This window comes from Paroedura picta, chromosome 4 (assembly GCF_049243985.1).
Source record: "Paroedura picta isolate Pp20150507F chromosome 4, Ppicta_v3.0, whole genome shotgun sequence".
NCBI lineage: Eukaryota > Metazoa > Chordata > Lepidosauria > Squamata > Gekkonidae > Paroedura > Paroedura picta.
Window position 1 is genome coordinate 9,678,793 of NC_135372.1, and position 24,168 is coordinate 9,702,960.

The following is a 24,168-nucleotide window of genomic DNA, read 5'->3' on the forward strand; positions in this document are numbered from 1 at the left end:
AACAAACTCAAATCATTAAATTTTGGGCTTTCCTGGGATCACTGCCTGGTGACGCTACAGGAAGAGTCCGATTGGATCAGAACACAGACCCATCTGGGAAGGTGGTGAGCACAACATTAAGGCCATGAGTTGTTGGCCAGCATCTGGTAGACTGCCTCTGGATACTGAGGTGCTGTTTTGCTATCATGGCTCTCAGCATGCGCAGCATTAAGGGCGCCTGACTTTGATTTTAATGTGAAAATAAATTATCTGTATTTAATGTTGTTGTGAGTTGCCCCAATGACAGTTTTAGTATGTAAAAGTAAGGGGGGGCTAGAGGAAAAACTGATACCTATGGAGAAAAAATAAGACAGAGAGAAAGAAAGATTGATGGCTTGATTTAAGGAAGGAAGGAAGGAGGAAGGAAGGAAGGAAGGAAGGAAGGAAGGAAGGAAGGAAGGAAGGAAGGAAGGAAGGAAGGAAGGAAGGAAGGAAGGAAGGAAGGAAGGAAGGAAGGAAGGAAGGAAGGAAGGGAGAATATGAATTGGAAGGAAGGAAGGAAGGAAGGAAGGAAGGAGAATATGAATTGGAAGGAAGGAAGGAAGGAAGGAAGGAAGGAAGGAAGGAAGGAAGGAAGGAAGGAAGGAAGGAGAATATGAATTGGAAGGAAGGAAGGAAGGAAGGAAGGAAGGAAGGAAGGAAGGAAGGAAGGAAGAAGGAAGAAGGAAGAAGGAAGAAGGAAGAAGGAAGGAAGGAAGGAAGGAGAATATGAATTGGAAGGAAGGAACTGGGGCATAGAAGGAAGGGGGAAAAAGGGGGGAAGCTGAGATAAAAAGAATTCAGGGCCTATGTTTAGAACAAAATGAATAACACAGAGACCCTACAAAAAACAAAAAACCCAACTGGATTGGGAAGCGGAGAACTATTTACATGCAGGGAGGGAACAGAGCCGGGAGACAACAAATCCGAATTATGTCGCCCAAGATGACATAATACGACTCCAAGGATGCAAAGAGGAGCGAGAGGGAGGGGGACTTGCCCTGGAGTCGGGGGCGGAGCTTGGGGTTGAAATTGACACGAGGTGGGCGGAGCCGAAGACCTGGGGTTCGTCATGTGGATTTCCTCATGCTTCTCTTAGCAGCCTATTGCAGAAAGTAGGTTAGCAGATCTCTAAGAGCCGCCTGGGCAGAGAGGGGGGGGGGGGAGGGAGAGAGAGAGAGAGAGAGAGAGAGGAGGAGGTGTGGGGAGTTTAGAAGGAGGAAGGTTATTACCAATAATTAGGCTAGCCAAACACAAACAGGGCAGAGGAAGGCAGGACAGGCGGCAGCGTGCGAGGCGACTTCATAGATCTGTCTCAATCGAGAGAGAGATTTTTATCCCCCCAAAGGAGTTTTTTTTTCTCTTTTTGCTTCTGAATTTTTCATGATATTTGCAGAAGAGGCTTAAACGAGCAAAAGAAAAAAAAACAGAAGGGGAGGGAAAGAAAAGCTACAGAAGGAAAGAAGATGCGAGGTAAGACGCCTGTTCTTTATGGGAGGCAGGTAGCAAATCGGGTTTCAGGCGCTTCTTGAAATGCCCCCCCCTGAATTCCAGTCTTGAGCGTGCAAAGCAAGGAGAAGCGCCCTTGAAGGGCTACGGCTGAGTCCGGATCGTGGCCTTGGAGGGGGGGGGGGTTAGAAAATGTTGGGAGATGTCTTTGCAAGCATCCAGCTAGCTTCCCCCCAACATCCTCTTTAAAACGTCGGTCCTTTGCCCTGACTTTGTAACTTTCCATGGATTTTAAAATAATAACATCTTGAAAATATGTATCACTTCCTCGGGTTGGAGGGTAGCTGAGCTTCAGTAGCCAGAAGGAGCCCCAAACCCCCTGCCTGCTGCTGTTTTTTGGAGTGGTTTTTTAAAAAGTTGAATGGAAGGCGCAGAGCACAATTAGGATAATTATAATTATTTTTCTTCTGAGCTGCTGTCCCTCAAGCAAGAGGTGCAGGACAGGTGCGTGGAGGAAAGTGAGGCAGCCTTCTGTTTTCACCGCTGAAAATAAACCGTATCCCGTAGTAGGTTGGGGTGGGAAGCAGCGGGAGACGGAGGAAATATGACAGTGTGTTTTGTACGCCGGACGAGTTTGTTGCTGGGGAAGATGAGGAAGGTCAGCGTTGTGTCTGTGTAAATCCCCAAATTCTCTGCATCTGCCTTTTGTGATCTCCAAGACAGATTTTTTTAAAATTTCAAACCCCCTCCCCCCAAATTAATTTTGCCTGCCGGGTTTAAACTGGCCTGGGATTTTTTCCCTCGCCAGCAAATCTCTTAATCTGTCTTTCCAGCTCCTCCTCCTGCCCGCCTCAACTCTGGAAATATTTCACATATAACTGGAGGGGATCTTATTTATTATTTATTAATTATTATATTTCTATACCACCCACCCCGAAGGCTCAGGGCCATGTACATGAAACAGAACCGATGAAGGTATCTTGCATTAAGGCCTTTTTGGCTAGCCTTTGCGACAGGCTGATGCGGGGGCGGGGAGGCAGTTGTTTCATATTTAGTGCCTGGAAGCACGACTGGGGACACAAATGCACTTTGCACCTGCTCAGGAGCTTAGTGACTCTGTCAGGAGGGAGGCATGGGTGATGTCTTCCCCACCCCCCGGTTCAAACCACAGCAAGCATGGCTTTTGCTAGAGAAAAGGGGGTGGCGAAGGCTTTTTCGGGTGGGTTCCCTCTGCCTGCCGTTTTCTGGTTTGGTTTGGTTTTCAACCCGGCTCCTTTCGAGACTTTCACTTTGGACCTGTGTCAGAAAAATACATGAACAGAAGGGAGAAACGGCGGAGGGGGTGGGAGGGAAAGACTAACCAGAAAATAATCCAGTTGGAAGTCTGGGGTGGAGTGAGAGGGTGGGGAAAGCGATTGAGCTTTTCTGAGTTTTATTATTTTTTAAATGCATTCGATGTCACCATCAGAAATTACGTTCTGGTCAGTCTTGGGGGTTGTGCAAATGGTCGGGAAAGGGGAAGGCTGTAGGGAGGGATGGGGATAACCCCCCCCCATGCCTGGTCAAATGTATCCAGAATGGTGGAATAATTTGAGAAGGGAAGAAAAGAGGAGAGGGGTGCGAAGCAGCTGGCCTTATCCCATGGCATGTTCCACTCCTGCCTTTTTCCTTAGCTTGGTGTGAAAGATTCTCGGGCATGTTCCTTGCTCTTGGGAGCTCCAGGTGGGCTGGGTGGACCCCTGTCCTGTCATTGGCCCTTCCAGTGGGATCGGGGCTTCCCAACCACCTTGGCCTGGATCTCACTTCCAACCTGGCCAGTTGCCCTTCGTGCAAAAGCGGGGCACCTTGGCCAGACTGATGTCTCGATTTTGCCATTCAGCTACTGCCATCTGCTGACCCAGTTTTTAGGGTCATGACCCATGGCTTGGGGGAAAAAACCTGTTTTGCAGGCCTGTGAAATCATAGCACGGATCCGGGGAGCGTCTAGGATGTGCGCGGGAGCACTTGAGGGAGAGGAATCCCTCTCCATTCTGGTTTTATGCCGCTTACGGCCAGCAACATACTGTTCTAAATCCAGCAGCAACGAACAGCTGGATTTACTTCCGAGTAAACACAGGCAGAAGCAGAAGACCCGTGTGTGCCCGCTGACTGAAAATATTTCGGAAAGCCATTTGTGTGGGCAGAGAATGGTGAGCTTTTGAAACGCAAGGAACTTGATTTCTCCCACGGAACAGTTCAACATCACTCAAAAGCTGGCCTTGCTCTGTATCTTTCCTGAGTTAGTAGAGATGTCAATTTTGTGCAAACAATGGTTGTGAGGCTGAAGACGGAAGCCACCGGGGAGAGAAGACAATTTAATTTGAGAAAACTTCGGCTAGTCAGATAGACTCTTGGGATGGGAGGCTTGTAACTTGGGGGGTGGGTGTGTGCGTCTGATGCTAAAAGATCTCTCTGCCCCCCAGGAAACTTTGAGTCTCTTATTTTTCTCTTCTTGCTGTCTGTAGTCTTTTGAACCCTCTTTCTGGGGAGTACATCGGCATCACTTTGGTGTCCTTCAGTCGGAAACAAGACGCCTTTTGCACATGAGGCAGGGAGAACGATGCTGAATCGGTCTGCGATCCGGATTCCGTTTGGCGAATCCAGATTCTGCCGCTAGAGAAGGCAAAGTCTTCCTTGGTCTACTCGGCCAGCCGCCATCTTTCTAGCGTTGCGGCCATTTTAACAGGCTCCCCGTGTCTGTTTACAGCGCCAGCCATGCAAACATGGCCGATGGAGCTAGATAGTGCAGGGGGGGGGGGAGGAGCACAGTGGGCAGCGGAGAAAAGAATGGTGTTCCAGCAAAATGTTTTGCCCACGTTAATCGCCGAGCTTAGACATCTGGCAGGGTACAGGGAGCGAAATGCAGCTTGACCCACTGTAGATGCAAGGGAAGGGAACCAGTATGGGGCAAGCGGTGAGATGTCGGTCAGTCTAAAGGCTGAATTCTCCACTGCGTCACACATCCTGTCTCCATTTTCTTGGCTGCGCTACAGTTCAGGTCTTGGGACCGAGCATGGTTCAATGCCTGTGCGAATGTCTTCCTTCATGCTCCTATGCGAACGTCTTCCTTCATGACAGCTTGGTGTCGTGGTTGAGTAAGTGGCAAACTCTAATCTGGAGAACCGAGTTTGATTCCCCACTTCTCCTCCACATGTAGCCAGTTGGATGACTTTGGGCCAGTCACAGTTCTCTTCAAATTCTCTCAGCCTCACCTCCCTCACAGGGTGTCTAATATGGGGAGAGGAAGGGAAGGTGATTGGAAGCTGCTTTTGAGAGGGTAAAAAGCGGCATATAAAAACCAACTCATCCTTCCCATACTTTTGGTCATAAAATCCATAGGAAAGGTTAAGGAGATCAGCTGGCTAGCTTCCATCTTCCACTGGTTTCTCTTGTCTCAGTAAGATTGTTCCGGATCCATACCGGATCATGTGGAAACCATATTGGCTGTTGAGCATGTGAAAAGCACAAGTGAACTCACCTGAACATATCGGTGGCAGAGCCCCTCTGCCTGGATCCATGTTTCCCCCCCCCCATCAAGTCTGGTATAAAATTAGATTTTGCTACTATTGGGGAAAGTCTGCTATCCGTTCTGATTGAGACCAAGCGTGGCATAGCAGTTAGAGTTATCAGCCTAAGACTGGAGAGGCCTGTGTTCGAATTCCTTCTCAACCACAACACTCTGACTCATGCACTCTCTCTCTCTCTTTCTCTCAGCTTAACCTACCTGACAGGGTTAGAGTAAGGATAAACCAGAGGAAAAAATTCTGTATGCTGCCTAGAGCTACGTGGAGGGAACAGGCAGGATAAATATGCGGTAGATGGACTCACAAAGCGATTTACGTTTTTGTTGGCCTAATCTACTAGGGTTGCTGAGAGGATGAAAAGGAGCAAAAGGCCTTATGTACTCTTTGGAGGAAGGAAGGGAGAAAATAAATTAGAGATATTTAGAGGGGGGAGAAGGACTTGGAAATCATCCCTCCAGATTTCCTTGTGTTCTTCTTAGAACTTAGAGGAAAATTTCGGCATAATTTCATATTTTTCCGATGTCAACCCCCAGATTTCCATTTTCACTCTCCCCCTTCATACACATACACACAACAAGAATGTTTCCCAGTGTGATTTGCATGTTGCTAAACCAGAGTGATACGACGGACACACGTTGTACGTATAAATGACCTCACAAGGTGGGTGGGCATTGCAAAACGAATCTGTAGAATCCAAAATGTTTCCTTCAAATGGACAGCCCATAAAAAGAGGAAAGAAAAAGTTAGACATTGGTTCTGCAAATGTTGTGGGGGGGGGGCTGAACAAGCATTTGGGGATTCAGAACAAGGGCCTCCAGGAGAACTGGGCATGTTGTCCTTGCAGATTATCAGAGGGCACACCCAGGGCTCCCAACCTAGAATTGATCTCCTAGAATTCTAGCAGCTCTCTAGACTACAGAAATCAGCTTCTCTGAGGATCATCATGGCTGCTTTGGAGGGAGGATTCTACGGCATTAAACCTGGATGGTGCCCAAATCTCTTCCCCAAATCCTCCTCTCTCTGGGCTTCAATTTCCCAACCCAGAGATGGCAACTCTGCCTTCCCAGCCCCCCCCCCCACTCAAACGCCCCCTGATTCTAAGAAAGCGAATAGGCTGGCGTCACACAGGTTCAAGGTATCCGAAACCTGAAGGAGTTAACTCTCAGTGGGTGTATACAGGCAACAGGTCATTATGGTTTGGCTCCCGAATATCAAGATCGCTCTTACCTAACGCCTGGCGACATATGTCGCCCATCGGGTATTCAAGCTGCTTGACATATATTATCATTGCGATCTTTACATTGTTAGGGAGGTCAAACTGTGGCTCTCCAGATGACATTGGACTACAGTTACCATGAGCCCCTGCCAATGGGCAGGGGCTCATGGTAACTGTAGTCCATGGTCATCTGGAGAGCCACAGTTCAGCCACCAGCCGACTTTTACACCAGAACCTTTTTCATTTCAGAGATGGTGTCCAGCGTGTGTTTTCCCCTTGACATATACTGTGTCCCCAGGCGGTTACGCTTTTAAGTACAGGGTCACTGGGCATGCGCAGAGTGCCTTTCCCTTGTGAAGGGAAGCAGCTTCTGTTTTCAGCAATAGAGCCCAACGAAACTGCATTCCTGAGCTCACGAAGGGCAGTTTTTCATTGCGTATGAAAACTGGGCAAACGGCAACCCCTCTTCCAAGCCCCTCTAGGAGATTTGGGGGAAATGGATGGATGGCTGACGTGAGCTGGGTTTTTCCGACGTATCTTTCTGTTATTGTGTTGGGTGGATTATGTCATGTTTTTATGTCTGGGGGGTTTAATGGGGGTTTTACTGGGATTTTATACAGACACTTGTAACCCGCCACGAGCCGTCTGGAAGTGGCGGGTAATAAATCGAAGAAATAATAATAATAATGCAGAGTAGATTTTTTTTGGGGGGGGGGGGTTACTGTTGAACAAGGCCTATTCAAGGTTAGTGACTTTTCAGGTCAAATGATTATCTTTTGGACAAGGTTTCCATCCACTGAATCTTTTTTTAAAAACATCTATTTAGGTTTTAGAGTGAGGGTTAGGGTTAGGGTTAGAGAGGACAGACTGGTTCAGGCCAGTCTGAAGGGGACCTGTGGTCAGTCTCAGGCAAATGCCTGGTGGAGGAGCTCCCTTTTGCAGGCCCTGCATAATTTTGGGAGTTTGCACAGTTAACAGCATATCTAGTCCTGTAAACTGGAAATGCCAGGAATTGAACCAGGGGCCTTCGGCATGCCAAACAGATGCTCCGAACTGTGAGCTATGGCCTCCCCAAATATCTTGACATATTTCCTCAAAATGTACCTGTGGCCAACCCTAGATTCATCGAATCATTGAATTGGAAGGGATCTCGAAGGTCATCTAGTCCAACCCCCTGCAGAAGTCCAAACCTGGCCTCCAGCATTCGTCTGCATTGCATATTTTCAAGCATTTTTGGTGTACATGCGGCTTATCCCAAACCCATAGTGTTCGAATGCACCCCAAATAGATCTGAAGGCAAACACTGACCAGTGGCTTTGAATCTAGAGAACCAGGTTTGATTCCCCACTCCTCCTCCACATGCAGCTAGCTGGGAGCCCTGGGGCTAGTCACTGTCCTGGTAGATCTGTTCTCACAGACCAGTTCTGTCAGAGCTCTCTCTGCCCCACCTATTCCACAGGGTGTCTGCTGCAGGGTGAGGAAGGGAAGGCGATCGGAAGCCACTTTGAGGCTCCTCCGGGTTGTAAAAAGCGAGGTAAAAATCGAATTTCTTCAATCTGTGGTTTTCAAAGCATTTGGCAAGGGAGTGAAAATTTGGCCTATGTCTACCACAGCATCATATTGGAAACCAAAGCTCTGGTCTACACTTTCTCATTTCCTTCGGGAGATTCATCATATGCTCCCTCTTCTTCCTTTCCCACCCGGTTTCCTCATCACCCAAACCCTCCCCCAATGCCCATGTCATTATATTCACCCACTGGGTGATGCCCTGTCCAGTGAGGACCAGCCTCTTGCGTTGCCCAAAGGCAAGCAGGATTGAGAAGGAGCTTGTGGGTTTGGTGCATATGAGCCACTGTCCCAGTAACCTAGATCCAGTGGAAGAGTTAAGGGGGTGTCGAAGAAAAAGAAAAGATTGGAGAGACAGTAAAGGAGAGAGAAGAGGAAGCCAGGGGGCGGAAACACTGGAATTAACTGAACAAATTATTTTGCTGCATCTGAGTCAGCTTTTTTTACCCTTGAAAAGCCCATGAAACATTCTTCAGGCTTTGAGAAACCCCGGAAGTGGAGCGATCCTGCAGAGTATGGTTGGGAAGCAGAGCTGTGGACACGCCCACTTGGGGCCCCGCCCCTTCTCACCCCCTCCAGGCCCACCATTGGCCATCCTGGGTGGGGGCAGGCAAGTCAACATGACCATATATGGTCATATAACCCAATAAAATTTAACATATTTAAAAAATATATTACAAATGAATGAATGCCCACCCATTAAGGAAACCCTTCCAGGGCTATGAAGAAAACCCCGGGCTTTGCAAAACCCTGATTGAGCATCTGATAAAGGTAAAGGTATCCCCTGTGGTTATGTCTGACCCTTGGGATGACACCCTCTAGCGTTTTCATGGCAGACTCAATACGGGGTGGTTTGCCAGTGCCTTCCCCAGTCATTACCATTTACCCCCCAGCAAGCTGGGTACTCATTTTACCGACCTCTGAAGGATGGAAGGCTGAGTCAACCTTGAGCCGGCTGCTGGGATCGAACTCCCAGAATCGAAAAATTTGCTCTAGTGGCTGTGGTGAGTTTTTTGGCTCATCATTTTGGGGCACTTGTGCCTGAGGAGTGCTACGCTTTATCTGCCTCTGCACTGCACCGCCCCCCCATCACCACTCAGTGGGGAAACAAATGACCTACCTTGCAGGGTTATTGCAAAGATTACAGAGTGAATGTATGTGAACTATGCTCTGACTAATGCTAAATATTGTTCCTTTTGCAGTTAAGCTGCCTGCCAGGAAGTCCCGGGTTCCAATCTCGCCTCCGCTGGCTGGGATGAGGCAAGCCCATGGGCTCTCTTTCTCTCTCTCTCACTCTCCATTCCATAATAATAATAAAAATAACAACAACAACAACATTGACCTACTTTGCAGGTCTGTTGTGAGGATGACCGAGATAATGTATGCAAGCGACTAACGTTATGTAAGGGCTCCCCGCGTGACTGTTGGTCTGGTGAAATCCAGGGATGGGGAGCTGAGGTGTGAGAGGCTGAAGGGAAGAGATTAGTTGCTGCCCTGAGGAGTTTCCAATCAGAATGTCAAGGGAAGGCAGTGGAGGGAGCGGAGAGGCAAGGGAAATAGAAGGATTCCAGCAAAGGAGTAGGGGAGGGGGCCATGGCTCAGTGGCAGAGCACCTGCTTGGCCCATTATGCACGGCCACCCAAATGGCAATTTCGAGTCACATGGAAAACGCGGAGGGGGAAGAAGCGAAGCTAACCGCTTATGCACGGGACGGGACGCAACGGCGGCAAACCCCAGAGTAACCGATTATGCACGCGGCGACCCCGGCACCGCTTCTGGTTGCGCCCTGGTCACCCGGAAACTGCGCTTTCTTCCACGGCTTTTTCGGTGGCATGCACCGAATCTGCGGCCGGTTGCAGCCGGCACCGTGCGTTATCGGTGATTTTAGTTGCCGACATTCCACCCCGAATGCGCGCTGTTCCCCCCCCCCCTCCCCGTGCATAATGGGCCCTTGGCAGGCAGAAAGTCCCCGCTTCAATTCCTGGAATCTCTAGTTGGCAAAAAAGAACCAGACTGAAGGTAGCATGGAAGGTCTCCTCAGGAGAGCCTCAGCCCCTCTGAGAAGACAATTTTTTTACTTGATAGGCTGATGCTCTGATTCAGGACAAGGCAACTTCTTGTTGTAAGCCGCTTTGAGACTTCTTCGGGTAGAGAAAAGTGGCATATGAGAACCAACTCTTCTTCTTCAGAATTATCAGGGCTCTCTCAGCCTCCCCTCCCTCTCAGGGTGTCTGTTGTGGGGAGAGGAAAGGGAAGGTGACTGTAAGCCACTTTGAGACTCATTCAGGTAGAGAAAAGCAGCATATAAGAACCAACTTTTCTTCTTCTTGTGTTCAGTACCTGCTTGGTGGGCAGGTCACTGGTTTGGATACCATGACTATTAATAAAGGATCTCAGGGAAAGAAACTCTTAGTCTTAGAGTGCTGTTGCCAGTCAGAGCTGGAGATAGTTTTGTAAAGGCTACATGTCAGTCGGTGCCTGATTTCGAGGAGAGGTGCTCAGGGGCAGAACATCCGGTTTGCATGCAGGGATCTCCAGGCTCAATCCCTGGCATCTCCAGCCAGGGTTTTCAAAAAGGCCTTTCTCTGCCTAAGCTCCTGGAGAGAGTTGCTGCTGCTTGTCAGAGCAGGCAATACCACGCTTGACAGGCCAAGGGAGGCAGCAGCGTGCAGATGTCCATGAGCATTTTGCAAATGCAGTTTCAAGCTGGGCACCAACAGGGATGTGGTTGGAAGGGTGGAAATGTTCTTACTTCCCCTCTACGTGCTCTGTTCACGCCATAGTCTGGAGAAGAGTTTTGCTCTTCCCTGTACCAGAAATAAATAAGAATAATGCTTCCTAAGATGGAAAGTTGGTATTCTAGGGTGTTGGCATCACCAAAACAGGCAGAGAAGAGAGCAGGAGCCAAACAGATGGTAATTTTTTTATACCAGCAAGTGATTTTGGGATAGAGTTGGGAGAGATTCTTCTTGATCAGCAAACTTGTATGTCACCCGCTGAAAGGAGGGATTAGACACTTGGATCCTATTAGGGCAGGGGTAGTCAAACTGTGGCCCTCCAGATGTCCATGGCCTACAATTCCCATGAGCCCCTGCCAGCATTTGCTGGCAGGGGCTCATGGGAATTGCAGTCCATGGACATCTGGAGGGCCACAGTTTGACTACCCCTGTATTAGGGGCTGCTGTCATACACACTCGATACTGTCAACGGCAGCATAGGGTAGAGGTTAAAAGCGTCAGCCTCTAATCTGGAGAGCCAGGTTAGATTCGCCGTTCCTCCCCCACATGCAGCCAGCTGGGTGACCTTGGGCTCACCACGGCGCTGATAAAGCTGTTCTGACTGAGCAGTAATATCAGGGCCCTCTCAGCCTCACTTCCCTCACAGGGTGTCTGTTGTGGGGAGAGGAAAGGGAAGGTGATTGGAAGCCACTTTGAGACTCCTTCGGGTAGGGAAAAGTGGAATATAAGAACCAACTCTTCTTCTTCTTCTTCTTCTTCTTCTTCTTCTTCTTCTTCTTCTTCAGTAATCTCAGGGCTCTCTCAGCCTCACCCACCTCACAGGGTGTCTGTTGTGGGGAGAGGAAAGGGAAGGCGATTGGAAGCTACTTTGAGACTCCTTCGGGTAGAGAAAAGTAGAGCTTAAACACCAACTCTTTTTCTTCTTTAGCCGTCATTTGCAAGGGAATCTTCCTACAGGGAACTACAGCTGCAAGTAATTGCTACAGTGCATTAAAAGGACTTAGAAAGTATGTGAAAGTAGCCTGGGTTGGGGCGGCTTATAAAGAATGGTGAACCTGGCCACCATTCTACTTTCTGGTCCCAGGACAAGATAGCTTCTACTTGTAAGAAAGTTTCACACTGGTATGGGGACAGATGGGACCGGCAGTAAATCTGACGTCTTTGTGAACAACAAATGTGTTCGAGGGGTCTGATTGGCTGGTTTGGCAGAGAGTTCTCATGTGGCTGTGTTTGGGTGCTGTGACACAGTTTACCAATGTAACAATTAACTTTTGCGTATATATTCCTACTGTTATGATGGTCAGTTCATTACAAAGAGAGCTTTCTCTAGATATTGTGCTCAGGAAGCTGGGGGGGGGTCTCTGTAAAGTGACTTAGTTTTTCTTCTAAGACTCCTCCCGCACCCTTCTAGCAAAGGGAAAATGTTGTGGACTATTTTAGTTATTTATTTCATTTATTTCTTTTTTCTCTCTCTCTCTAATGGGGACCCAGGGTAGTGACTTCTGTTGACAAAGTACTTTCCGGGCCCTGATGCATCACAGTAAGGAGATGGTTGAGATGATGCATTCCCTCCCTGTTTCTTTTCTCTTCTTTTCTTTAAAGCTCTGGGGCGAGTTGTCAGCTCCCTTTCCGACACCTGGTTTGAAGTCTTTGAGCCAGAATTTTTAAGTATCTAGGTTTTCCCCTATGCTGTCCTTGGGGTTGCACTATTGTTGATTGGGGTTTTAATGGGTATTTTATTGGGTTTTTATTGTTGGATTATTCGTCTGGTTTACGAGAGTGGTGGGCTATAAATCCAAATATTTAACAACTCCTGCGTAGCGGAATAAATAAAAGAGTAAGCCCTAAAGGGGAGGAGAAAGGGCAGGCTCTGTCCGGGATAAAAACTCGGAGGGCCCAATCAGGAGCCGTGAAGCGGCTCCTGATTGGGCCCTCCAAGTGTCACTCCGGGTCCAAGCAGCCAATGGGAAGCCGCAATTGTAGTCCATGGACATCTGGAGGACCACAGGTTAACTACCCCTGCTCTAGATGACAGAGATCAGTTCCCCTGGAGAAAATGGCTGCTTATTAAGGTTTGACTGTAAGTTGCTGTACCTCGCTGAGGGCCCACATCTCCCCAAACCCTCGTCTTCCCAAGCTGCCCCCCCAAATCTTCAGGAATTTCCCCACCAATATTTGGTAACCCTATGCATGGGTGTGGAACTACTTTTGAGTCCTTTGCTGTCCTGGTAAAGGGGTGTTGTCATAAGTGTTCTGTTTGGGATCGTTGCATAAAAATGCCCACGAGGAATCCCGCTACCAGGAACGTCCATGATGAAAATGGGGAGCCTGCCTGAGGAAAACCAGGAGAGGAGAAGAAATGAGGTGGCCGAAACCATTTGCAGTGAGCCCCCAAATGTTCCCCCTGAGGGGAGGGGAGGGATACAGGGGAGGAGTTTTGGGGCGTCCCATGACTCAGCTCAGTCTCCATGTCTCAGAGCCGATTCACAGATAAATCCGTCAATGGATTTACGGAACATCCATATGCATGGGCAGTCTACCTCGGATTCTTAGTGAGTCCATCCGTGGCTGATTCAGAACATCTGTACCCAGAAGCAGTCTACCTCTAGTCACGTTTGTTTGTTTGTTTATATGCTGCCCTCCCCTGAGGCTCGGGAGGTTTACGTGGAACTGGAGAAAAACAGTACAGATAACATGATAAACTGAATAATAACAATACAGTCATAAAGGTAGAAGAATATAATAATGTAACGAACATGGTGAGTCTAGCAGGGGCGGTTTTTGGTGGAACATCCTTATGCATGGGCAGTCTACCTCTGATTCTTAGTGAGTCCATCTGTGGCTGGTTCAGACCATCTGTATCCAGAAGCAGTTTACCTCTAGTTGCATAAACAAGTCCAGGAGTGGCGGTTTGTGGCGGAACATCCATATTCAGAGGCAGTCTGCCTGTGGATGAGAGGAGGAGACTATTGGGATGATCTGGCCCCTGTTCCCTTGCTTTCGGGTTCTTCCAGGGTGCTTTGTGAAACATGGGACTGCACTCAATGGACCACTGGTCTGATCCAGCAGGATTGTCCTTAATCATTCTCAGTAAACTTCAAACACTTCCAGAACATTTGGAAAACCTCTGGTCCCCCAAATGTTCCCATCCTCCAGAGCCAATAGCATCTAAGATTCGGGCCCCCACTTGGCGTTCCTGATTGCTAGAGTTGCCAACCTTCATGTGGCACCAGGAAATCTCTCACTATCACCCGTCATCTCCGGATGGGCAAAATCAGTTCCATTCATGAAAATGGCTGCTTGGCATGTACCCCGCCCCCAAAGACACTCCCCAGTTCCTAGGTACTTCCTAACCCAGAGATGGCAGCCATCTTGCGACCCCCAGGAGATGCCATCAAACTGGAGAAACTCTGAGCTGAGATATGGGCAAGAAACCGTGCCTGTTTTTAGGGGCCATGGAAACATTCTGCCTGGCCTCTGATCACCCCCAGACCTTCTAAACTCTACAAAATACTTTTTGCAAGGATAATAGGTTGCCAAATATGGACTGGGAAATTCATGGCGATTTGGGGGCTTAGCCTGGCGAGAGCAGGGTTGGGTGGGGAGGAAGGACCTTGGCAAGGTAAAACACCATAATCCAACCCCCGCACCCCACCCCCAAGCAGCCATTTTCTCCAGGGGAACTGATCTCTCTGGAGATCAGCTGGAATTCCAAGTCTCCAGGCCACAGCTGGAGACTGACAACCCCTGGGTTGAGAAATTTCCGGAGATTTTTGGGATGGGACCTGGACAGGGTGGGTTTGGGGAGGGACATCAGCCAGGTGTAATACCATAGACTCCAAATCAGTCATTGTGTCGGGGGAAATTGTTTTGTTGTTGTTGTTGTTGTTGTTGTTGTTGCCAGGGGAATCAGTTATAATTCCAGGAGATCTCCAGGGCTCCCGTGGAGCTGAGGACACAGTCTTGCTTCTGCTTTCAATATTTAGCATAGATATTTGGAGGCAGGGGACCCTGTAATCCTGAACTACGGACTCCCAATCAACTTGAGGGCCAAATATGATCTATGCCAGGCGTGGCCAAACTGTGGCTTGCTAAGTGTTTGTTTATTATTTATTTATTTATACATTGATGCACATGGACTCCAGTTCCCATGAGCCCCTGTCATGCTGGCAGGGGCTCATTGCAATTGTAGTCCATGGACATCCGGAGAGCCGCAGTTTGGCCACCCCTGACTATGCACAGGCAAAGAATGAATGTATTCTGCAACAGGTAATGCATCCTTCTGCAGTCTGTATACATTTATGCAAAACTGAATATATCTGCATGCCTGTTTCCTGCTATTGTTCTTCTTTGCATGACTGTTTCTGGTTTTCCTGGCTGTGGTAGAGGCAAGGAGATCAAAACGCTGCCAGTTCTGAGAAGGGTGGAAAGATTGAGACCGACAGCTTTAAATCTTCAGTCAGCCCACCTCGACTGCTTCTGAGATTTCAGAAGTTGTTGCTTGTATGCTTCAGAATCATGAGGACTAGCAATTTGGCTCTTTTTAAAATGAATGCTGAGGATTCTGGGAGTCTAATTTCTTCCTCCCACTCAAGCCCAGGAGCTTGGGGGGGATGTGAAAATTGGACCAGCAGGTACTCCTAAACAGTTCTGGGAGCTGGAATAACCTAGTAGTTGTGCTTAACGAGACCCCCAGTTCAAGTCTCGCCTCTGCCCCAGATTCAGTAGGTGGACTTAGGGTATGTCACTGGCTCATAGCCTACGCTGTTCTCTGTGGTATTGGCTTGCCTTACAATGCTGTTTTTGTTACAAGAGAACCTATTTAAACACGTTGGACACTGAAAATGCAATATAAATGGCAATACAAGAAGTTCTCTTTCCCCTGCTTTCTTGTCCGGAGGGGTGGCCAAATTGGGGCTCTCTAGATGTCCATGGGCTACCATTCCCATGAGCCCCTGCTAGCAGGGGCTCATGGGAATGGTAGTCCATGGACATCTGGAGAGCCATTTTGGCCACCTCTGCTCTCCTGTATCATTGTCCTAATCAGATAGTACAGACAAACTATTAACACACACACACACACAAATACACACAGACACACACCCCGTCTGTGTTTCTTCCACCCTCTCCACTGCCCCCAAGTCATTAAAAATAAGCCATTCATGCCTAAAACGTGAACAGGAATGCAGTGCTCGTTCATGGAGTTTAGTGGTTATGATGTTGAGCTAGGTTTTTGAAGCACTGAGTTCAAATTCTCCACTCAGCCATGCAGCTCTCTGGGGGCTCTTGCGCCTGGCACTCTCGCATCCTAACCTATCTCAGGGGATTGTTGTGAGGAGAAAACACGGAGCAGGAAAACCATATATGCCACCGTGAGCTCTTTGGAGTAAGGGTGGAATGAAAATTAGATAAAGTGTGGGGCTGGAAAGGAAGTAACAAACACAAGGCGAGGTGTGGTGGTTATCTTCTTAATGGAAAAGAGCCAAGTCCCTTTTGATGTTTTTAGAAGAAGAAGGAGAAGAAGAGTTGGTTCTTCTATGCCGCTTTTCTCTACCCGAAGGAGGCTCAAAGCGGCTTCCAATCCCCTTCCCTTCCTCTCCCCACAACAGACACCCTGTGAGGGAGGGGAGGCTGAGAGAGCCCTGAGATTACTGAAGTAGAAGAAGAGTTGGTTCTTACATGCCGCTTTTCCATACCCGAAGGAGTCTCAAAGCGGCTTACAGTCGCCTTCCCTTTCCTCTCCCCACAACAGACACCCTGTGAGGGAGGGGAGGCTGAGAGAGCCCTGATATCACTGCTTGGTCAGAACAGTTTTATCAGTGCCGTGGCGAGCCCAAGGTCACCCAGCTGGCTGCATGTGGGGGAGCACAGATTCGAACCTGGCATAGCAGATTAGAAGTCCGCACTCCTAACCACTACACCGAACTGGCTCTAAAACGACCTTGGTTAGCTCTAGGAATTGGTGGGAACTCTATGACAAAACCATAGAGTTTCTGGTGATTCCTAGAGCAGCCCCACTCCAGTTGCTTTTTTTTTTTTTTTACCCGAAATGGCATAGTGCTGCATGAAACACTTGGAAGTTTTTAATATTTTTCTCCCACCTCCTCTCTCTGCAATGGGAGCAGGTAGTGAGGCATCCCCCGTCTCCACAGGGGACCCTTAAAAGAAAACATGTCCTTTCAAAAGCAGACGGCAGTGATTCCAAAGCAAAGGATGCTTCGGGTGTATTTCTTTGAAGGAAGGTCAGCGAAGCTTAATTTCCAACAGTCCTTGCCAGAGACGTTTTACTCCTGTCCTAGTTATGCCGTAGTTTATTCCCCAAAGCTTTGGACACCCTCCCTCACGTAATGTCCTCGCAAATCCCTGTTGGTCCCCTGGCCTCGAACCAACAGTCCTTCTGATATTAATTGCTATTTCCTTCCATTCCTCAGGGTGCCTCTTTCTGTGTCATCGATTCACCTCCCCGCCAAGCTGTACAGCTGGGCCCAAATTTTGTCCCCAAGTGCCAGAGCATGCAGCAGGAGATTGGGGGGAGGGAGGAGGTGCCTGCATCCTTCACCCCATCAGCCACTATCTCGACTTTGCCAAACAAAATAAGAAATGGGATAACGGATCCTGATCTGAGCTCAGCCACGCCCAGTGTGCTAGTCCAGGCATGTGTGTAGCGTGACAAATAACATTAATTTTACTGTTATGGCTTCTAGAAGGTACTTCCTTCTGTATCAGCTTTCCCCGAAGTTGATTGGTTCTGTTGTCTCTCTCTGCAGGGCTGTCGTTGAGGGTTGGTGGGGAAGGGCTGTCACAGTCTCCAACCACCAGGGGTGGCCAAACTGTGTACTCCGTAAGGAGTACTCTTTATTGTATTTATTCTAGTTTATTTCTTGGATTTATATGCCACTGCTCCCAGACCAGTTGGCCCGCAGCGGCTCACAACATTATGTCCATAAAACCAACATTTAAAAAACCCACCCCTCCCCAACCTCCCTCACAACCCCCTCCCCTACCAGCTGCAAATTTGGCATTGTATGTGTCTCGGGAGATGTAACATGGGCAAGAAGCCCAAAGGCACCAGAGGAGACCCAGATTTTCAACCAAACACCTGGCGGAAGAGCTCCATCTTGTAGGCCCTGCAGAACTGAAGAAGTTCCAGCAGGGCCCTCAGCTCTTCCGGGAGCTCATTCCACCAGGCCCTGGCACTGAACAAGGAATCTCCAGCCTGTGTATGCCCACAAAGCGCAAAGCCCTACAGGAGGCATAGGGGGTTAAACGGTCCCTCATGTATACAAGCTGGGAGGGGCTCATGGGAATTGTAGTCCATTGATATCTGGAGAGCCCCAATAAGCCACCCCTGGCCTATACTCCCCCACTGAAGCAATATGAGGAGGTGGCCCCATAAAGGGCTCTGGGTTTTGTTCATTGGTTTATTTGCCAGTTTGTTTGTTTATTAGATTTTTAGGCCACCCCTCTCCAAGCATGGTATTAGAGCGGCTAATAATTTAAAATCATATACAAAAATACTTACAATTATTTAAAACCAATATAACATTTATATAAAACCTCTTGGTAAGAACTCTCCGTCCCCACCTCCCGAAGAAACCCAGGGTCAAGAAGAGCAATTTAAATTACATTCAATTTAAATTATAGCTAGCATGGCCTCAGGTAAGACCACGAACTCTGGAATGGCCTGTTCCTTTTGGAGGGGGAGTTTAATGCTGTAGAGAAAGGGTGGCCGTGGCTTTCCAGATGGGCATGGGCTACAATTCCCATGAACTCCTGCTGGTGGGCACTCATGGTGATTGTAGTCCATGGACCTCTGGAAAGCCACATTTTGGCCACCTTGTTTTAGAATCTACCCTGTGAACCAACCATTTTCTTCAGGGAACTGATCTCTGTCATGTGTAATTCTGAGAGACCTCCAGGTACCATCTGGAGGTTGGCAAGCCTAGCCTCAGAAATATGGGATGCACCTTTCCAAAATGGTGGGCCTTCTGCCATCTTTGCTGTTTTTAGGCCTTCCTACACAAACCTGCTTAGAAACATAAGAGTTGGAAGGGATCTCCTGGGTCATCTAGTCCAACCTCCTGAACTATGCAGGACACTCACAACCCTCTCGCTCATCCAGTGTTATCTGTCACCCCCTTGAACTTTCACAGAATCAGCCTCTCCGTCAGATGGAGAACCCACCACCTCCCGAGGAAGCCTGTTCCACTGAGGAACCGCTCTAACTGTCAGGAACTTCTTCCGGATCTTTAGACGGAATTTCTTTTGAATTAATTTCATCTCATTCATTCTGGTCTGTCCCTCTGGGGCAAGAGAAAACAACTCTGCTCCATCCTCCATATGGCAGCCTTTTAAATACTTGAAGATGGTTATCAGATCCCCTCTCAGTCGCCTCCTCTCCAGGCTAAACAGACCAAGCTCCCCCAGCCTTTCCTCATACATCTTGGTCTCCAACCCCCTCACCATCTTTGTTGCCCTCCTCCGGACACACTCCAGTTTGTCCACATCCCTCTTCAACTGGGGTGTCCAAAACTGACCACAGGATTCCAAGGGAGGCCTTCACCAAGCAAAACAACCACTCTGGATGGGTCTCCTCTCAAGACTTCCTTTCCCGCATGAACATACCCATGGAGGGTCCCCAAGGGGGAGCGAGGGGTGGTTTTGTCCCGTGCCCCACGCCCTGCTTAGATCTAAGAGCAACTTCCAAGGCATCACGCCAGTCGATTTGGGAGCTCGGTGGGCGGTGGCGCAGAGAGGAGAATTCACAGGATAAATTGGGAGGCACGCCCTGAGTTCATCTCCTTGCTCAGGAGGAATGTGGATTGTCGGCCACGCCCGGTGCCAGAGCCTTCCAGAGGTGTGGGCACTGCCTGTTCTACTGAAACCCTTTGGGCGTTGCCAACTATGAGTCGCGGGGTCATTGTTTCGGGAGCCGGTTGTCGTTTTGTCCTGGGGAAGGAGTGATATAACGGTGTCTTGAGGCAGGGGAGGTGAAATTCAATGATGAAGGTCAACATCTGGAGACCACCGGGGCCCCCTTAAAAATCTCAGGAAAGGGTGCAGTGAGGAGGGGCAAACTGTGGCTCTCCAGATGTCCATGGACTACAATTCCCATGAGCCCTTCAGGGCTCATGGGAATTGTAGTCCATGGACATCTGGAGAGCCACAGTTTGGCTCCCCCTGCCTTAGAGACCTCTGCCGGTCAGATGGCTCCTGCTAGTTGGGCTGCTTTGATAACTGGTATCTGAGTGCCCTGAAACAAACACTTCGCACATGCAGTTAGGGTTGCCAGCTCTGGGTTTGGAAATACCTGTAGACTTTGGGGGTGGGGCCAGGAGGGGACCTCAATGGAGAATAATGCCATGGAAACCACCCTCCAAAGCAACCCTCCAAATTTTCTCTAGGGGAACGGATCTCTTTGGTCTGGAGCTAGAATGACAAGGGGTTCCCATGTCCCTACTGGCATCCCTACTGCACACCATCTCGTGTATACTTGGGTTGTAAAACAGCCCCCACTGCACATCAAAGCGGGAGCAATCAACCCTTTGAGCGATCTGTCTTTATTTTCCGGCCATTGCCTTAATTTATACCCCACTTTTCTCTACAAAACGGATTGCAATCGTCCTTCTTGCCTCCATTTTATCCTCACAACAACCCTGTGAGGTAGGATCGGCACACAGTGGGCAGCTGGGCCAAGTTTGCCAGCAAGCTCTCCGTGACAGAGTAGAGATTCGAACCTGGGTCTCCCAGATCCAAGTCTGACGCGCTAACCCCTACACTGGCTGTCTTCCAAGAAAATCATTATCTCAATTTTAAAAATAATGATTGGGAGATATTTGGGAAACATCCCCCCTTCCCCTCCCCAGTAGGTTTTTCTCCTAAAGAGCTCAAAATGGCACATGTAGTTTTCCTTTCTTCTTCTTCTTGTAAAGTAGCCTCGGCTGAAGGAAAGTATCTCTCGAGTTCTTCTGGTAGCGATTTGAACGCAGATCTTAGTCCAACACTAGCCTTTCTGCCAATGCTGGTGTTTGTCCCTAAGACCCACACTCACTCATACCTTTATGCATGTTAAATCCCCAGATTCAGATACCTTTATTGGCATAAAATGTTAAATCCCCAAAAGAGTAAGTACATCTTTATATTATTTATTTTTATATTTATACCCCACCTCTCCCGGCAACTGCTGGCCCAAGGCGGCTCACAATAAAACAATAGAATCATAGAATCATAGAGTTGGAAGGGGCCATACAGGCCATCTAGTCCAACCCCCTGCTCAACGCAGGATCAGCCCTAAGCATCCTAAAGCATCCAAGAAAAGTGTGTATCCAACCTTTGCTTGAAGACTGCCAGTGAGGGGGAGCTCACCACCTCCTTAGGCAGCCTATTCCACTGCTGAACTACTCTGACTGTGAAAAACTTTTTCCTGATATATATATCGTTGTAGTTTAAACCCATTACTGTGTGTCCTTTCCTCTGCAGCCAATAGAAACAGCATCCTGCCCTCCAAGTGACAACCTTTCAAATACTTAAAGAGGGCTATCATGTCCCCTCTCAACCTCCTTTTCTCCAGGCTGAACATTCCCAAGTCCCTCAACCTATCTTCATAGGGCTTGGTCCCTTGGCCCCAGATTATCTTCGTCGCTCTCCTCTGTACCCTTTCAATTTTATCTACGTCCTTCTATAAAACAATATAAACAATATAAACAATAAAAACAAGAATCAATATCAACAATAAAACAGCCTCAGCCCCAGTTAAAACAATCCAATATCTTCACTCTAGCGTTCATTCAGTGGGTCTTACGCCTGTTTTTCACTGCTTGGAATACCAAATCGGGCCAGTGCTGTTACAATCGATTGTACCTACACATCCAGTGGAAAGAACATGGCCACATAGGATAATGCACTTTCAATGTGAATTTGCAGCTGGATTTTCCTGTGCAGAACAGGATAATCTACTTCTAAAGTGAATTGAAAGTTCATTATCTAACGTGTGCATAATGGGCCCTGGGTTCCGTTTCCAACTACAGCAGAGATCATAGAATCACAGAAATGTCGAGTTGGAAGGGACCTCCAAGGTCATCTAGTCCAACCCCCTGCAGAAGGCAGGACACCCACCCATAATGACCCAGATGTGCCCCCCATGCCCAGATGATGCCTCCCCAAATGCTTGGTTGCTATTGGGAAGCTCACAAAACCAAGTAGGAAGGCAAGCAACCTCCCCTGTTGTTTGGACCTAGAACAGGTTTTCACGACGGCCCTGGGGTTTCTTAATAGCCCTGGAAGGGTTTCCCAAATGGGTGCGAGTTAATTTTTTAAAATATATTTTAAAGTGTGTTCAACATTTATTGAGCGGTATGACCACATATGGTCATGTTGACCTGCCCCCCCCCCCAAATGGACAATGATGGCCTAGGATGGGGGAGAGGCACGGTGGGGGCGGGTGTGCACACATACACAACTCTGCTTCCCAACCATATTCTGCACAATTGCGCCACTTCTGGGGGTTCTTGGAGACTGAAGGCAATTCCAGGGGATTCTTGTAACAAGTAAAAAAAAAAAAAAACTCGAGAGAGGCTGACCTAGAGGTAGACTGCGACTGAACACAGAGGTTCCATTGATCTGTAACGGTGTGTTGGTCTATATTTCCACTCTTTTGGTCTCTTCTGTCTCCTGGCTGCAGAGAGAATGAAATTTGGAAATGGCTCCCCCACACACACACACACACCCCGCACACTTCTTTCCTGGCCTGCTGAGTTAATCCAGCTGGGCGGGTGTTATGCAAGTGCCTCGGGAAGTTATATCCGAGGCCGAAAGTATGTCAGTAGGGCAGCACAATGACGCCGTGTGCTTGGCAGAAGCCTGACAGGCAGGCCCAACGCCCAACGGCATCCACCACTGAGTCAACAAGCAGGCCCGGCAGCCCAATGGGTGAGCGAGGCCAGGGCGGGCCCCTTCCCTCCGCATCCCGCTCGTACGTCAACGATATGTTTGGCAGATGGCAGTTATCTAACTGTGCGCGGTTGCAGCCTCCGTGTGCCTACCACAACAACAAGCCTCAGGGAGAGAAGCCGGGCAGGAGGGAGCGGGAGGGCCAGGGCAGGGGGAGGGACTCAGCCTCCTGGTTGGGAACCGCCTGCCCCTTCTTCCTTGGGTGCCGGAAGCAGGAAGAGGGGAGAAGGGGGGTGGGTGGAGAGAGTGGGAACATTTCGTTTTCCTGTTATCATAAATCTGACTCCCTCGGCAAGATCGGCCTTCAGGCCTCAGGTGGCCTCAGGTGGCCTCAGGTGGCCTCGCTTGGCCCAGGCCTGCCATATTGGTTTCCTTCGGCACTGCTGCCAGGTCCCCGCCGGCTCCAGAAGGGGGTTAGGGTGGCCGGATCCCGGTTGGGAAACTGCTGGGGGTTTGGGGGTGAAGCCTGGGCAGGACAGGGACCCTCAGTGGGGTACGATCCCACAGACCCCACCCCCCCAAAGCGGCGATTTCTATAGTCTGGAGATGAGCTGCCGTTCCAGAGGCTCCCACTTGAAGGCCAGTTGCCCTTAGTTAAGAGGTAAGAACTGCGCAAAGGTATAGTTGGCGACCTCCTGGAATGACAACTCCTCTCTAGGCTGCATGGAGCAACTCCTCCAGAGGAAATGGATGCTTCCAAGGTTAGAGTCTGTGGTGTTATACCTCCCTGGGGTCCCTCTCCTCCCCAGGATCAACCCCTCTGTTTCCCAGAGCTTCCCAAGCTGGATTTGGCAGCCCTAGAGAAAGGTGCTCAGGTGTTGGCACTTCATTAATTTTCAAAAACATTTTGGTCCCCTGGCTTGGTCCGCCCAATTGGGCATGCAGGGATGTGGTACAGAAAGCACTCTGCACGCGCCCAGAGGCTGTGATCTCCATCCCCAGTGGGGAATCCACAGAAGAAAAAGCACAAAGGCCCCGAACTCTGTGGGGAGAGCTGCATGCGTGCCTTTTGCTTGATTTACATCCATCGGAACTTTGGGAAATTTGTTTTGAATGTTCGCCACATCGTCCGTGTGCACAACTGTATGGTGTGGTGGGCAGCAAGGCAAATGAGAAAAAGGATAGCCAGGGCAAGGGTGGAACCCAAGGGCAGGAACAGGTCACCTGGTCATGCCATGCTTCCTTACGTCATGTTGCACAAAGTTATGCTTTCAAGTGTCTGTATTTCAGGCTCAGTCCCAAATCCTTTGAAAGGATACCTGCCTTTCTAAGTCACTGTTAAGGGCAGCTCTGGAGAGTGCATATCTGGTTTTGGGTGACCTGGTTTGGCCCTGCCTCAGTATTGCTGCCTCAAAAATGGGTGCATTCCCCCCCCCCCAGTATGTTAAAAAAGAATAGGATAAGGTGAGCATATTGGGGAAAGAAAACAATCTCTGAAATATCTCATAACAGAGGAGCTTTCTCTCTGGATGGGAAGAAGGAAGTCGAATGAAAAATCTCGTTACTTCCCTCTTGCAATGAGTCACCACAAACTTGCAAAACTGAGGCCGGCAGCATCTTGATGTTAAAAACATCCAGTGTGAAATTGCAGGCAGCTGGGATGCAGAAGCCCAGAGACTGACTGTGTACAATGCAGAGAATTCCTTCTGGCTGTGTGTTTTGTAGACAG

At 48.9% G+C, this 24,168-nt stretch overlaps 1 protein-coding gene across 1 annotated transcript in view; it reads left to right on the forward strand.

The window, feature by feature from the left end:
* Positions 1 to 1,210: 1,210 nt before the first annotated feature.
* Positions 1,211 to 24,168, forward strand: part of LOC143834876 (nuclear receptor ROR-beta-like) — a 48,107-nt gene continuing 25,149 nt past the window's right edge. The window contains exon 1 of the mRNA XM_077331766.1: positions 1,211 to 1,491. Coding sequence (XP_077187881.1) covers positions 1,485 to 1,491 — 7 coding nt within the window. The 5' untranslated portion in view covers positions 1,211 to 1,484. The remainder of the gene's footprint in view (positions 1,492 to 24,168) is intronic.